Raw genomic sequence first — 15,872 nt, 5'->3', positions numbered from 1 at the left:
AGGGTGCCTACCCACTTGCGATTTTTTTTCCTGTGATGTTTTGCGTTTTTTCTCAAGAGCAATTAGTATAGAATGTGTTCTTGTCCATCTGGGGTTTTTTTCCGTTTTGTGGGGTTTTTTCACATAGGAACTGTCAGTTGCATATGTCTCCTTATTTTTCTCTTAATGCACCCATGATTGTCAATGGAGGGCTGCAAAAACCGCCGCAAAAAACGCGTGAAAACGCCGTGTTTTTCACGTGCGAAAATCGGCAACGCAAGTGGGTAGGCGCCCTTAGTGACATTTTAAAGTTTGGTGAATCCGGTATGAAATGCATAAAATGTCAAGTTAAAGTTTGCTACATCTTATGTAATATGATTTACTTCTCATATACAGTGGATATAAAAGGTCTACACTCTGTTTAAATTGCCAAGTTTTTGTCATGTTAAAAAATCTGACAAGGGTGAATCCTTTCAGATTTATTCCCACCTTCAATGTAACCCGTTATCTGTACAAGTCTATTGGAAACAAGCTGAAAATTTTTACGTGGAAAGATAAAAGTAACAAAACTAAAATAATGTGGTTGCATAAGTGTGAACACCCTCTTATATTTAGGGATGTGGTTGTGTTCAAAATTAGGCAATCACATTTAAACTCATGTTGAATAGTAGTCAGTACTCTGCTGCCATTATTCACAGGGGTTCTGATTTACCCCATATAAAAGTTCAGTTCTTCTAGTAGGATTTTCCTTTTCTTAACCCCTTCTCTCCATATGACGTAAGGGTACGTCATGGCAGCGGGGTACTTCCTGCAACTGGATGTACCCTTACGTCATGTGGATAATGCAAGATCATAAGCGATCTCGCGCTATCCAGCAGCGGGAGCCAGCTGTCACAGATAGCCAGCCTCCCGCTGCAACAGAGATGCTCCCCCCGCTGTTAACCCCTTCCCTGCCGTGATCTATGTAGATCGCGGCATGGGAAGGGTTCACAGAGGGAACACGCTATGTTTTGTCGAAACCTACATCAAATCTTCCAAAAGTATGTGGGAAAACGTGTTCTGTTTTGAGACAAATGTTGACCTTTGGACAACAATTTCAAAAGGTATGTTTGGTGCAAAGTCAACACTGTGCATCACCAAAAGAATGCCATACCCACAGTGAAGATGGTGGAGGCAGCACTATGCTTTGGGGCTGTTTTTCTGCTGTTGGAACTGGGACTTTAGTCAAGGTGGAGGGAATTCTGAACAGTTCCAAATATCAGCCCATTTTGGCACAAAAACTTCAGGATTCTGCTAAAAGGCGGACAATCGGTTTCACCTTTCAGCCCGACAACGACCCAAAGCATATCTCCAAATCAAGAAATGAATGGCTTTGCCAAAAGAAGATTAAAGTTTTGGAATGGCCCTGCCAGAGCCCAGATCTGAATCCCATTGAAAATCTGTGAGTTGACCTGAAGAGGGCGCTACACACAAGATGCCCTCGCAATCTGACAGATTAGGAGCACTTTTGCAAGAAATAGTAGGCAAAGATTGCCAAGTGAAGAAGTACGATGCTGATAGACACTTTCTCAAAATGACAGAATGCTGTCGTAAAAGGGTACACCAGCAAAGCTTTAGGATGTACATATTTAGTTTCATTATTCATCTGTAAGTCTGTCAAAGATAAATAATAGAGCACATTTACTAAGCTTGTATAATGGTTACATAGTGCAGACTTGGACTAGACAGTTTTAAAATGTGCCAGATATCACAGTGGTTCATGCTGGGTGATAATTCTAGTACATCGTTAGATTATCTAGTGTAAGTTTATACCACCTATTAGTTGTTTTTGTCAGTTTTTGAGACAAAATTTTGGTGCATCTTTGATTCATGATGTTGCATTTGGCCACACCTCTTCAGTTCTGTGATTGGCTGCAACAGCCTGTGGCATCCCGTCAACAGGCTGACTACAGCCTGGAAACACAGTACCTGCAGGGTGATCGGAGGTGCAGTGCTGGTGCTGTGAAACAGGTAAGTTTTATCATTTTTGTGCATGGGAAGTTGCATTTAGAAGAAGGATTAACTCCTTTAAGACATTGAACTCTACATTTACATTGTAGGGTCCTGTAGACACACATTTCTGGCCATATTACATCTTGCCAATCAATATGGACACACCAAGAGCTATAACTCCTATCAAGACATATGTAATATATCACATGTGGATTTCAGTGTATTGAGGTTATCAACTGGCACATTCTTCTTCTCATGCGTGTTACTACACTGGAAAAACAGGCTCTTTCTCTGGACTGAGTGCATCTATGTATTCCATGACTATGTTTGAATTTCAGTTGCATTAAGTCCTAAGATGCAGATGGCCCTCTCTCTAGTATTCATTGGGGCTTGACTTGTATAGCTGTCATGTAGGGATATGCCACTTGTTGCAGCTTTTATAGTATCATTTGCGTTGAACTTCTGTGCTTTTACTACAGGTTGCTAAGAAAATCACAGCGAGGCCGCAGTAGAATTGTATTTATTTTTTCTCTACTTTTTCCTTTCCTTCCTGTCACATTGTACTGAGTCTTCCATAGCAGCAGATATCAGAAAAAGGAATAGTAATTCTTCTAAAGTATATTCAAAAGTTTAATCACTTTCTTTGATGCCTGAGAATATCTGATCTATTGCCTTCCTGAGTTCAAACTTACCATTGACAAAGCTGATAATATTGAAAGCAATATGCCATATACCTATGTCAAGAAGAGGAAATTGTCCTAAGCTTATCAGATCCGCCTATCTAAATGTTATGTAATGATTGTTGTCATGACTGCAGCATGTAATGGGTGTTGGACTAATTATATTGTATATGAAACATAGAAGTGAATTTATCATTGTAAATATTGTTTTGATTGTTCCAAAAAAATTATTCACCTTTTGCTTTTTGAATCCATTTTTCAGAAGAATTGTTTTCTTTTGAGCAACTCAAAGGTGAAAAGCAATCTTCTGCGCTTTCATTGTTGATTTACATTTGATACTTCGGTATTATTACTATGAAGCTCTTATTTTATAAAGAGATAAAGGAATCTGCAGTGTCAATTTTCAGTGCCTTTATGTAAAAAGTACATGGGATTAGCATTTTGAAAGCTTGAGCTATCATGTGCCCTCTAGTGGTAGTTTTAGTAATAAGAGAGCCAATACTATGCTGCAGCTATAACTCTGAGCTAAACATACAGAAAACTAAACACATTCAATTATACACTGACCATGTATTACTTTTTATAGCACCAACTCCAATTATCCACGAGCCCCAGACTTTGAAGAATTATGGTTGAATGTCAGAGGATACTAGTGAGCTGTTCATTTACCACAAAATGATTTAAGTGAGGAGTATAGGATTTATGATTTCTTCCGAGCATGAGCAATTATTTGTTTTGCTGCCTGAAAGCTAAAGATAACTAGCAGATACTGTACTTTAGGGAGATTGGAGAATAATGTAGTAGAACTTCCTATGGGTATCTAGTGAGATGGGTTTTGAATATAGTGTGGGCTAGGCTGTATATGTGGGACCAAAAATATAGGACACATGGGCAAGTCCACCATATAATCAGCATATTGCCTAAAGCAGCTGACTGAGTAGCCGGGAACAGTTTGGGCTAATTGCACAGGTACCATTTAGCAGCATATAAATGCTTTGTAGGTGGAAGCCATGGTATTAGTGTAGTATGTCTCCATCAGAAGTATGGGTTGGCCAGGCTCACCTACATGTAATGCCCAGGTCATGCCCCAAGCTGGCAAAAGCTCCCAATTGGCGAAGACATACTACACTAGTAGCACTCAGTACAAGTAGGTGGTTTCCAGCCCTCCTCCTTATCCCTACTGGTGCCAGACTGTCACCCCCTGCATCCTGACTGGTATCGGAGTGTCAGCCTTCCAGTCCTGCATCGGTTGAGAGAAGCGTCCGGAGGGAGCTTTATGGCTGCAGTAATGCTGGAGCTGAGTGTCACCCCGCTGTATCCCGACCAGTGCCAGTGTGTCAGCTCTCCAGTCCTGCATCGGTCGTTTGGGAGGAGAGTCCGGAGGGAGATTCCGGGCTATAGTAAAGCCAGAGCTGAGTGTCAGCCCTTTGGTCCCGCACCACTTGGGAGGAGTGTCCAGGAGCTTACTGACTGTAGTCATGCCGGAGCTGAGAGCTGCTACTAGTACCGAGCTGTACTAGTGTAGTATGTCTCCAGCCTCAGGAGAAGGCAGGGGCGGGGGTTGAACCCTTTCTGCCTTCTTCTTCCTCGAGTACCCAGCACTCAATGAGCGCTGTGTGCTAAAAACTGAAAGTGGAAGTGTAACTTCCACTACGGGAGCCCAGGAAATACGTGACCACTGGGATTCCCTGCTATAGCAGAGCTGCAGGGTCGTACTGGACGCTGATCAGCTCTGCTGGTAACTAATGTCACTACAGGCTCCTATGGATGCCCCAACTACAGTGGAAAATTGTCAAATAAAGATTTAAAAAAATGTGAATGTCCTCCAAAGGTCTTATCTGACATCAGGGGGAACATAGATAGTAAAAAATAATACCGTATATACCGGCGTATAAGGCGACGGGGCGTATAAGACGACCCCCCAACTGTCACCTTATACGCCGGTATTCAGTGGTGAAAAAAAAAAAATTCATTACTCACCTCCCACGGCGTCCTGTCGCGCTCCGGCAGGATGTCGCTCGCTCCGGGAGGCTGTCGCTCGCTCCTCGTCGCCGCCGCAGCATAGCTTTCTGAATGCGGGGCTTGAAATCCCCGCTTCCAGAAAGCTAATACACACGCCGGCAGCCATGACATCATTGAATGGCTGTGATTGGCTAAAGCGCACGTGGCTTCAGCCAATCACACTATTCAATGACATCATTGAATGGGTGTGATTGCTAACACGTGCGCCTTCAGCCAATCACAGCCATTCAATGATGTCATTGAATAGTGTGATTGGCTGAAGCCACGTGCGCCTTCAGCCAATCACAGCCATTCAATGATGTCATGGCTGCCGGCGTGTGTATTAGCTTTCTGGAAGCGGGGATTTCAAGCCCCGCATTCAGAAAGCTATGCTGCGGCGGGGACGAGGAGCGAGCGACAGCCTGCCGGAGCGAGCGACATCCTGCCGGAGCGCGACAGGACGCCGTGGGAGGTGAGTAATAAATTTTTTTTTTTTTACACTTTTTTTTTTTTGTATTACCGGCGCATAAGACGACCCCCGACTGCAGAGCAGATTTTTCGGGGTTCAAAAGTCGTCTTATACGCCGGTATATACGGTAGTTACATAAATAAATAAAACAAAATTACAGAATAAAAACACCAATATATACATAAAAAAGAAGATAACCCAAAGCCAACGCCAACCAAAACCGTCACTACATGCGCCCTGTAAACCAAAACCATACATACTATATATCAAAACGTCTGAAACAAAATGAGGAACCCGTTCCCATACTTTATTTTAGCGTAAATATACTAATTTAAAAAATAGACATTTTTCAAAATCATTTTTTTTATTTTGCTTTTTACCCCCAAACAAAACTAAAAACTGGAAAATAAAGCCAGTGAAAAAGATACTGAAAAAATAGCCCTATATGTCACAGAAAAAAAAATGCAGCAAAAATAATTTTGGTAGCTGAAGGAAAAAAAAATAGGGCAGTAAAATCCCTAAAAAGTGTCTGGTCCTTAAGCTACATACATATTGTATATCAAAACAACCTGGTCCTTGGGGGGGTTAAAGAAAGTGCAATTATATCTCGAAATTTGAAAACATTACTTCACTATGCAAACTGTCAAGTTATGGAACATCCTGCGACAAGACTTGGTAACGGAATTAAATATAGATAGATTTGAGAAAGGATTAAATACTGTTTTTTCCTTGAAGAACAACATTTTCAAGGTTAGGCTTCCCTCACACACAGTAATTTGTGGCTTTTTTTTGGTCTTGTAAAAAAGGCATAAACTTTTTTTCTAAAGCTTTTTTGTGTGGCAATTTCTTAGTAACTGATTTTCGACATGCATGCTTTAGAGCAGGGGTCCCCAACTCCAGTCCTCAGGGACCACCAATGGGTCATGTTTTCAGGATATCCTATGGTAAGAACACCTGTGGCAATGTCTGAGGCACTGGCAATAATTACATCACCTGTGTAACACTGAGGAAATCCTGAAAACATGGCCTGTTGGCGGTCCCTGAGGACTGGAGTTGGGGAACACTGCTTTAGAGGGCTTTTTTCTTACAGAGAAGTCTATGGAAAAAACGCTTTAAAAATACCATATGTAGAGCATGCTGTTTATCCCCTTAAGGACGCGGCCCTTTTTTTCCCCCCATTTTCATTTTTTCCTCCCTCCTTTTAAAAATCATAACTCCTTTATTTATCCATCGACGTCGCTGTATGAGGGCTTGTTTTTTGTGGGACACATTGTTTTTTTTAATTGTACTATTTAATGTCCCATATAATGTACTGAAAAACGTTAAAAAAAAATTCTAAGTGGAATAAAATAGAAAAACGACATTCCGCCATCTTTCAGTGCATCTTGTTTCTACGGCGCACAAACTGCAACAAAAATGACATGATAACTTTATTCCATGGGTCAGTACGATTGCTGCCATACCAAACTTGTATAGTTTCTTTTTTGTTGTGCTACATTTTTAAAAATATATATTTTCTGCAGCCATGTTCTGCGCGCAATAACTTTTTTATTTTTCCTTCAATGTAGTTTTGCAGGGGGCTCAATTTTTGCGAGACATCCTACAGTTTACATTGGTACCATTTTGGAATACATACAACTTTTAAATAGTTTTTTAATGCATTTTTCTGGAAGACAGGGTGACAGAAAAAGTGCATCTCTGTCGTTCTTTATTTTTTCGGATGACATTCTCTGTGTGAGGTAAATAATGCAATAGTTTGATAAATAAGACTTTTAAGGATGCGGCGATACCAAATATGTAATTTTGTTCCATGATTTTGAATTTTTTTTAAATAGATATGGCAAAAGAGGGGTGATTTTAAACTTTTATTACATTTTTTTTTACAGTTAGTAAAACTTTATCAATCCCATTTTTAAATTTTTTTTAGCCCCCCCGGGGGGGCTACAGCTAGCCATGCATTGATCGCTTCTGCAGTATGATGTAATGCCATAATATTACATCATACTGCAATCTGACAGGTAGTCTATCAAGCTACCCTACGGGGATGGCTCAGTAGGCAAGTCTAATAAGACAGCCCTGGGGAATTTAAAGGGTTAATAGCACTGAGTGCAGCAATCCCTGCGGGTGTCAGCTGTAAAAAACAGCTGACGCCTGCACTGTATGAAGAGAAGTCGCCCCGCGATCTCATTTCATACATACCCCGACGCTGCAGGACATAAATGTATGTCCTGGAGCGTTAAGGGGTTAATAAAAAACAAACAAAAAATGACAAAAGAGCCGAAAATATGCACTGTTTGCAGTGAGTTTCATAATTTACTATTGAATTTCAGCAAATCTGACTGCAGTGTTATTTTTTGCTGTTTTTCCTGCCCCCCCCCCCCGCCAAAAAAAACAAAACTGGAAAAATGGCACAAACCATGTCTTTTTCCACTAACCCCTTTATGCAACAGAACATTTTTGTACATCCTAGGTGCACATGTTAAACATGGCATGGGCTTGGAAGCCAAGCCTGCTTCCATACATGACTGAGGTTGGCAGTCTTTGACAGCTGACATCTGTTTGCAACAGCTGCTATGGAAGTTTACAGTAATTGCGCTATTAACCCTTTAAATGCCAATGTCAATAATTGTCATTTGACTATAATGGGGCTCGTTTGGTTCTCATCTGGCATTTTACAGGACATAATAGCGCTGTACGGAATTCCATGATGGAGCTTCTGAAAGGAACCTCCAATGCTGATGTGAGCAGGTTCTAAGTTCTTTTTTAATTAACAACATAAATTAAGGAAATTATTATTAGTATTTTTTTTTACTAAATTGAGTTTTGTAGAACTTTAAAAACCTCAGAAACCATTCATCATGTGACTTACTATGATGTGATGGACCCTGGTGCAGTATCATCCTGTGCATAGGACACATACAATGGTGTATTGATTGATTGCCCTTTGTAGAATTAAAGGGAAACTGTTAGATCCCGACTGGGCAGTGAAGTATTACGACAGACACGCTGCTTTCAGTGATATGTCATTTATACCTATCAGGTCAGTGATTTAACAAAACTTTCATCTCAAAGTTTGCAGCGTGGGCAGAAATAAGTCCAATGTGGCTCATTAATATTCACGCTTCCCTTGCTCTCCACTATCCCCCTGCTGCTGATTAACAGGTCTTTCCATATGCACAGTAATACAGAGAGACCTGTCGATCAGCAACTGGAGGGATGAGGGCATGTGGGAGGAGGGGCAGTGAATACAAGAATATTAATGAACCACATTGGACTCATCTCTACCTGACCTGCAAACTTTGAAATGTAAGTTTTTCCAAACTGCTGAACCAATCAGTACAAGTGAAAGATCTTAAAAAAATAATTTTGATTTAACTTTAAAGTGGCAGTTTTATAACCTGTAACCTAACTAAATAACACTACAATATATTAGGAACTGGGAAAGTTGCATGTCCATAAGCTCATATAAGGTAAATGCAGTCCAAGCAATGCCCTTGGCTTTCATTAATAAGTATCCGACTGTAGCTATAGATAGCAAGGCAAGCACTGCCTTCTTATATACCGACCTTGCTTATGGTATTCTCCATATGTAACTTAAGAAGCCTTCCATATGACTTGGTGTATGCAGTAGAATGCTTATAAATAGCGATATGCCGAGATGTAAAGTTCACTTCGCTGCATAACTTTCGCTCTGTATGTTTTACTGAACATTTTATTGAAAAATAACTTGAAGGTAAAGCCTGCATGTAAACAGGATATATCTTCCGTTTAACAAGTATCAGCAAGCGCTGTGCGGAGGCTTGTTTTAGTGTTGTAATATGGGGATGTTTTACAGTCTGTTATGGACTTTCTTTGCTGGGTGTGTGAATCAAAGGAATCACACACTTTGCTGAGCTGAAGAATTTTAGAGGTGTTTGAAATGCGACATCCCTCTAACTCTGAGCAGCGCTAAGCCGAGGATCAAGCTGTCTGCAAGGAACATTCCTGACAATTTATTCCCTCCGAGCGTTTCCTGAATAAAACTCTGCTAGATGCACAGGGCTGGAGACGGGATCGCAGAGAAATCTTTGGGCCTCACACTTAACAATCTAATAATTGCACACGTTATGTGGGTCATAGATGAATCACTGGGTTAAGTATCTTCTACATTACAAAGGCTCGCCCAAAATGTGCCATGATCGATTATATTTTTCCTCCATTCAGCAAAAGACATTGGCCGGTGGTCAGGAAAGTGATGTGCTCGGTAAATGAAGCAGTTATGGCTGGAAATATGAATTGTTGAGGTTAATCCTGCCAAAGGCAGCTATAATACATGGCATAGTTATGCAAGTCCATTTTCAAACTCGGAGGCGTTATTTGAGGGCCCTGGCCCCAATGCAAATATTTGTAACAGAGCCTGTAAGGGAGTTGATGTTGATGCTGTCAAGTACTGCATCCCCTTACCAAGAGTGTGAACTGAACTGTGTTATCATTTGTTGGGTTGTGAATTCCCAAGACCTAGTGACTATAACTAGGACATGTTAGTTTACCATATTTTGTGGTAGCCATGTTCATTTACAAATATGGCGGAGTTCAAGCAGGTAGGTTATATTGCTTGCAATAGGTTCTAGCTCAAGAGTGTGTAGTGCTCACTATTAATGGGTGACTTCAGTGGGCAGAGGAAACCTGAAGTCACCCAATGGAGGAAACCACCCAGTTGACAATTTGAAAGCATTGGGAACCGAATCTAAGAAGAGCTCATCTGGGCAAACGGCTTATTTTGAAAAAAAGGCAGCATTAGAGTCAGTGGGGCTGAGACTATAAAGCTATACCGTCTGATCTGGTGATACCCTGACATGACAGGTCCTCTCTAAAGGGGTATTCCAGTTGTGAAGTGAATTTTCAAGAATTCCAGAAATAAACGGTGTTTGCAACATGTTTATGCACAACAGTTTATTGGTATAAATCGCGCGTCCATTACCTTCTTATCCTATCTTCCATTTCTGATGTTGTCCCACATCACTATTTTTTAAAATGGCCACCACATACCTGCTTACATGCAGCTTGAAACGATATTTAACATAATTTCCTGCACTGTACGTTTTTCCTGTGTATGGCCCTAATGCTATTGTCCAGCAATCTGGTCCTGAGAGCTGAATAGGAAGAAAATCTATTCCTGGTCATTCCTACTAAGCAAACCTGACCTGTAGCGCTGGAACGCCTGGGAATAAACCTGGGAATAAACAGTTGAGTCCTGGAGAGGGTATTGTTTTTTTCGAGCTATAGATAAAAAAATCCAAAGCCGAAACACAGTGCTAAGCTTAATAACATTTGATTAGTATTCATTTAACAGCAACTTTGTATAACTAGAATACCCCTTTAACCCTTTCCAATCCAATTTGCATCCTGGTTTTCCTAGGGGGCTTACTCTTTCTGCCGTTATACAACGGCGCTATATGCTGGCTAAAACCAGTACTGCATGAGGTGACATGTTGGATAGGCTCTGACAGCAGAGAGGCTGGCAATATACAGTAAGAGAACCCCGACGGACGTCTTCCAGCATCGGAGCTGTACAGCCTTAAATCATAATGTCTTTAGACATCAGACAGTGGATTGGAGAGGGTTAATAGTACAACCACAAGTAGGATAAACCCTGTGGAGTTTTCACATTTAAATTCTCTATGTAAAATCCAAAGCATTTTACAGTACAAGCAAAGTGGATGGGATTTCTAGAAATTTCATTCACTCGCTGTACAAAAAAATCTGTAGAGTACATTGACCGGTGGTGCGGATATTAAATCAATTTGTGTTGTAGACTTTTAGAAGGGAAATCTACGGCAAAACTGTAGCATTCCCACACCAATCTCCTTGACAAAAACTGCAGATTTTCTGAAGATTTACTGCAGATTTTTCTGCTGTGGAAAATCTGCAGTGTTTCCGCTATGTGTGTAAATACTCTCATAATCCTGTAATTCAATACTGGAAATACAGGATGCAGCTACAGCTCTAATGCTGATCACATTATACTGCCAGGTGCTAATTAGACTACAGAGTGCAACTCCGAATCTGTAATATTATGTCTCAAACATTTTAACATTTTGCAGTGGCATCCAATGATGATTATTCTAATGAAGTAATAACCCAGTATTTCTATCAAGCATTATATTTCATATCCATCATAATTGAATATCCCATGGACCTTTATGGCCCCTTAGTAATGAATGCTAGGTAATTTAAATGGATAATGTGTATATGCACCGACCCGTTCGGTAGGCCTCAGGTTAATGGGAGAAATCACATTACAGGTGTGTCATATGAAATCCGCTGCTAGCTCTCTGGTTGTGATTGTTGTATTTACAAAGGGGAAAGCTTTATTGATGGGAAATCACATACAGTATGATAAAAGTAGAGGCATTGCCACGTATCTTCACATTACTGGATTCGGCCTTCTGTGGTTGGGCGGTAAGACGCTCCAGCTGACTAAGGCACACATGAAATATTTTAGTGAAGTCTTAGCAGACACAAGGTGACCACAGGACAGAGGAAACTCATTATTGGATCAGTAAAACATAGAGGAAAACGCACATCAGCGGTGTCATACGAAAGACAATTCACGAGTAATATGCACCCAAATTATGAAAATAATTAAAAATAGCAGCTTTTTGTGGGCCTACCACTCAATGACCAGTGCACCAAGTGCAGCAGCAAGTCAGAATTCCTTTAAAAAGACACAGATTTCAGCTGTTAACTCCTTACATGATGCAGGCAATGTAGATCGCAGCATGCAAAGGTTTTCCAGAGGGTGCGCACTTTGTCTTTGATTTTATTGGTCCTCTGCTATGTAATTGAATGCCAGGCAATGGTGCTCGGGCCTGCCATGGCTTGTGATCGCTATTGTAAGAGATAATGTATTGCACTACAGACGTCCTGCAATGCATTATGATAGAGATCATAGCTTCTCTGGTTCAAGTCCCCTAAAGGGACATAAAAATGTAAAAGAAAAATTTGTAACAAAAAATCTTTTTTTTGTACACTTTCTCCTCTTTGTATAATAAAAGATAGAATTAAAGAAAAAAGTTTTGTATCCATAACAACCTGTACAATAAATTGAACACACTATTTATCCTGCATGGCAAAATATTAGAGATGAGCGAATATACAGTACTCGTTTCGAGTAATTACTCGATCGAGCACCGCGATTTTGAGTACTTCCGTACTCGGGTGAAAAGATTCAGGGGTCGCCAGGGGGCTGGGGAGGCATGGCGGAGCGGGGGGTAGCAGCGGGGAACAGGGGGGAGCCCTCTCTCTCTCTCTCCCCCCACTCCCCGCTGCAACCCCCCACTCACCCACGGCGCCCCCGAATCCTTTCACCCGAGTACGGAAGTACTCGAAAATCGCAGCGCTCGGGCGAAAAAGGCGTGTGTGTGAATATGTATGAAATGCAATAAAAGTGATAGAAAAGCAGTATTCACCCCAATATGGTAGCAATAAGAACTACAGCTCATCATGCAAAAAACAAGCCCTGACACAGCTCCATCAATGGAAAAATAAAAACGTTTTGGGATTTTGAATGCAGTGATGCAACAATGATAACAATTTCTAAAAAAAAAAGCTTTTTTTACTGTTTAAGGGTGCCTACCCACTTGCGATTTTTTTTCCTGTGATGTTTTGCGTTTTTTCTCAAGAGCAATTAGTATAGAATGTGTACTTGTCCATCTGGGGTTTTTTTTCCGTTTCATGGGTTTTTTTCACATAGGAACTGTCAGTTGCATATGTCTCCTTATTTTTCTCTTAATGCACCCATGATTGTCAATGGAGGGCTGCAAAAAACACGCAAAAAACGCCGCGAAAAACGTGCGGAAAACGCGCAAAAACGCCGTGTTTTTCACGCGCGAAAATCGGCAACGCAAGTGGGTAGGTGCCCTAAGGGTGGCTTCACACGAGCGTGTTTTTGTGCGTGCATACGCATACACAAAAACACACTTGTCCATGCTTTACAGGTGTGTGCCTGCAAAGATAGGACATGCGTGCACTATTGGGAATGCACGCATTGTTTTCAATGGATCCACGGCTGCTGCCGGCGGCTCCAATGAAGACAATGGTCTGCCGACGTCCCTGCATTTTTTTTCAGGGAAGGGCTTTACATATAAGCCCTTCCCTGAAAAAGAAACATTTTAGTGTAAAAAAATAAATAAATACTTACCTCTCCGCCGCTGCCATGACCCCCACGGGGATGAAGAACACAGATGTTTCCTTCATCCCAACTAGTTAAAAGAATTCCCTGCTGCTACATCTGCCACATCTGTGACAGATGCAGCAAAGGAATTCTTCAATTCTCAACCGCAGCTGTCACACATGTCAGCTGCCGTAGAGGATTCTGCTGCTAATTGATTTCAGGGAAGGGTTTTAAATATAAGTGGACATTTTGTAACCGTTTAATCATATAAGGATGGATCAATATGAATAGAATGTTGTATTTAATAGGACCAAAAATGTGTATATCTAGAGGTCTTAGTTCTGCTCATGAGGCACCAGTGTTTACTTGGCTGATGCATTGTCCATCTTCTGTCATCTACATTTATTTCTTATATCTTGTACTTGATGCCACGCTCCCCTCCGGCTATGCTGTTGTCTGAGTAATAAGGCTCCTAGCTTTACTGATCTGCTTAGGTGTATGATCTCCTATTAATAAGTATATGGTTGTGACAACACTTCTAGTTCTCTGCTGCAGATGCTGGCCCGTTATCTTGCATATGAATGTACTCAGCCTGCCCTTACCTGCTTACTCTGAACAACTCTGCACATTGCCAAAGTGTAAAGGTAGAGCTGCTGCTATAGGAGGGCATTTTGAGGATCCACCTAAGATGTACTTCTAGTTATTAATATGGCCAATTACAGGACTTGACAGGGCAAGGATTATCATATGGTACAGATTGTACAAGCCTTTCAGAAATAGGTTTTCTTGCAGCAAAGTATATTTAACTCTATCTATAAAACATATTTGCATCTCATTGCAGGTGACAGTGGAGGAGGTGATGACTACAACTGCATATATGGACCTGTTTCTACGAAGCATCACAGAGCCAACGTTACTTAAGATTTTTCTCCGTTTTATTCTCATCTACCAACATGAAAAGGTTCAAATCCTTGATACACTGGTCAGCCGAATCAACACACCTTTTCGGGTACGATAACCGCTGCTTATATTTGAAGCATCTGATATTTTGCGTAAAGTGTTTTCTGTGAAGTGTGATTTCTTCTGGATTAATTCAGAAATGATAATAGTATTTTAGGTGTTACAAGTATTCCTGGACCCCCTACCCTATAGATCCCCTGATCCCTGTTTTCTAAGTGGCCGGTGATGGCTAGAAGTTTGTTCAGGAGAGTATAGAGGGGCTGAAGAATAAGCCATCGGACAGATCTCACCGTGAACAGCATTCTGCAGTTTGTTATATACTGTGATATGTATAGTAGAAGCTACAGAAGCCATATGGTACAAAATGTTTAATAAAACGCTATTGCCTAACTGCTTTTCAGGCAGAGAATAAACTCATGTCAGTAAAACTGGTATTCATAGCTTTTAGGACATATTCTGTATATATTTAAGCTTGATAAAGACCAGATCGCTGGTCGAAACGTCGCAGCAATATTTTTCTGCTATGGGAAAATAAATACTTTTGATTCTCTATGTACCATCTGATGCTGCTATCTTATTTCTACTGCTGAAGTTTTGGGACTGCATCCATGTCCTGGCGGCTGTTGCATCATAGGTTTGTCCCACCCTTATTGGGCTATAAGTGCTGCTGGTGTGACATATGCTTCTCTGTATATATTTAAAGTGGGAATATTAGATTAGCCAAGTATTATTCTATTTATTTATATACACCTACATATTACACAACGCTATATACAAATATTCATCATAGACATTGGTTTCTGTCTCTATTGAGGTTCAAATTACAAATGAATGTGATTATGAGAATATTTTTGGAATGTGGGAGGGAATTGGAGTACAGAGAAGAAACCCATGCAAACACAGGGAGAACATACAAACTCCATGCAGATGTTGTCCTTGTTTGGATCCAAATTCAAGATCCCAATTCTGCAAGGCAACAGTGTTAACCACTGAGCCACCATGCTGCCTAGTATCAGAGGGGTGGCTGCTGTCTGCTTCATATAACTTGAAATTGTACTCACCCTGGTTAATACTCTCCAAAGACGTAACCCGTATGTATGCACTCCTGCAGATCTGACCCTCTTGTCCAGCACTTTTTACCTCCGTTTTCAGACTCTTGATCTGCCAGTTTAAAAACTTACGTATTTATTTACTGCAGCATGTTAAGTAACAAATTTCTCATCACTATTCTATTTCTCCAGATTTTGCCTAAGACTGTTCACTCTGCCGTTTGGTGCTCCATTGTGAGCTCCCATTGGCAGTTCCGTCACTTTAGATGGAAGTGCATTTCTCACTGTCAAAACAACAAAGACCTTGAAAGACCCCATTATAAGTCAATGAAATCTATTATACAATGATGGTACAGGGGTGTGCCTTCTGTTTTTAATACAAGCCATGTTAGAGCTCTGAACAGAGCCTTACCCATCCTGGTCAAATTTGTGTCCGTTTCCTTATAAAAAAAAAAATTAGAACAGTCTGGTTTCAATCGAGCAGATCATTGTCTTCTCTTGGGATCATGTGATCCCTCCCAGTCATGTGATCCCTTCCGCACTGACTTTTCCTTGTTTCACAATGTCCCATCATCTAAGGTTTCATT

At 40.9% G+C, this 15,872-nt stretch overlaps 1 protein-coding gene across 1 annotated transcript in view; it reads left to right on the top strand.

Annotated features, from left to right (window-relative positions):
* FHIP1A (FHF complex subunit HOOK interacting protein 1A) overlaps positions 1-15,872 on the top strand; it is a 197,809-nt gene that overhangs the window by 142,095 nt on the left and 39,842 nt on the right. The window contains exon 6 of the mRNA XM_066573653.1: positions 14,118-14,285. Coding sequence (XP_066429750.1) covers positions 14,118-14,285 — 168 coding nt within the window. The remainder of the gene's footprint in view (positions 1-14,117; positions 14,286-15,872) is intronic.

Source organism: Eleutherodactylus coqui, chromosome 7 (assembly GCF_035609145.1).
Source record: "Eleutherodactylus coqui strain aEleCoq1 chromosome 7, aEleCoq1.hap1, whole genome shotgun sequence".
Classification (NCBI taxonomy): Eukaryota; Metazoa; Chordata; class Amphibia; order Anura; family Eleutherodactylidae; genus Eleutherodactylus; species Eleutherodactylus coqui.
The sequence above is the reverse complement of the archived record's forward strand: the minus strand, read 5'-3'. Positions and strand labels throughout refer to the sequence as shown.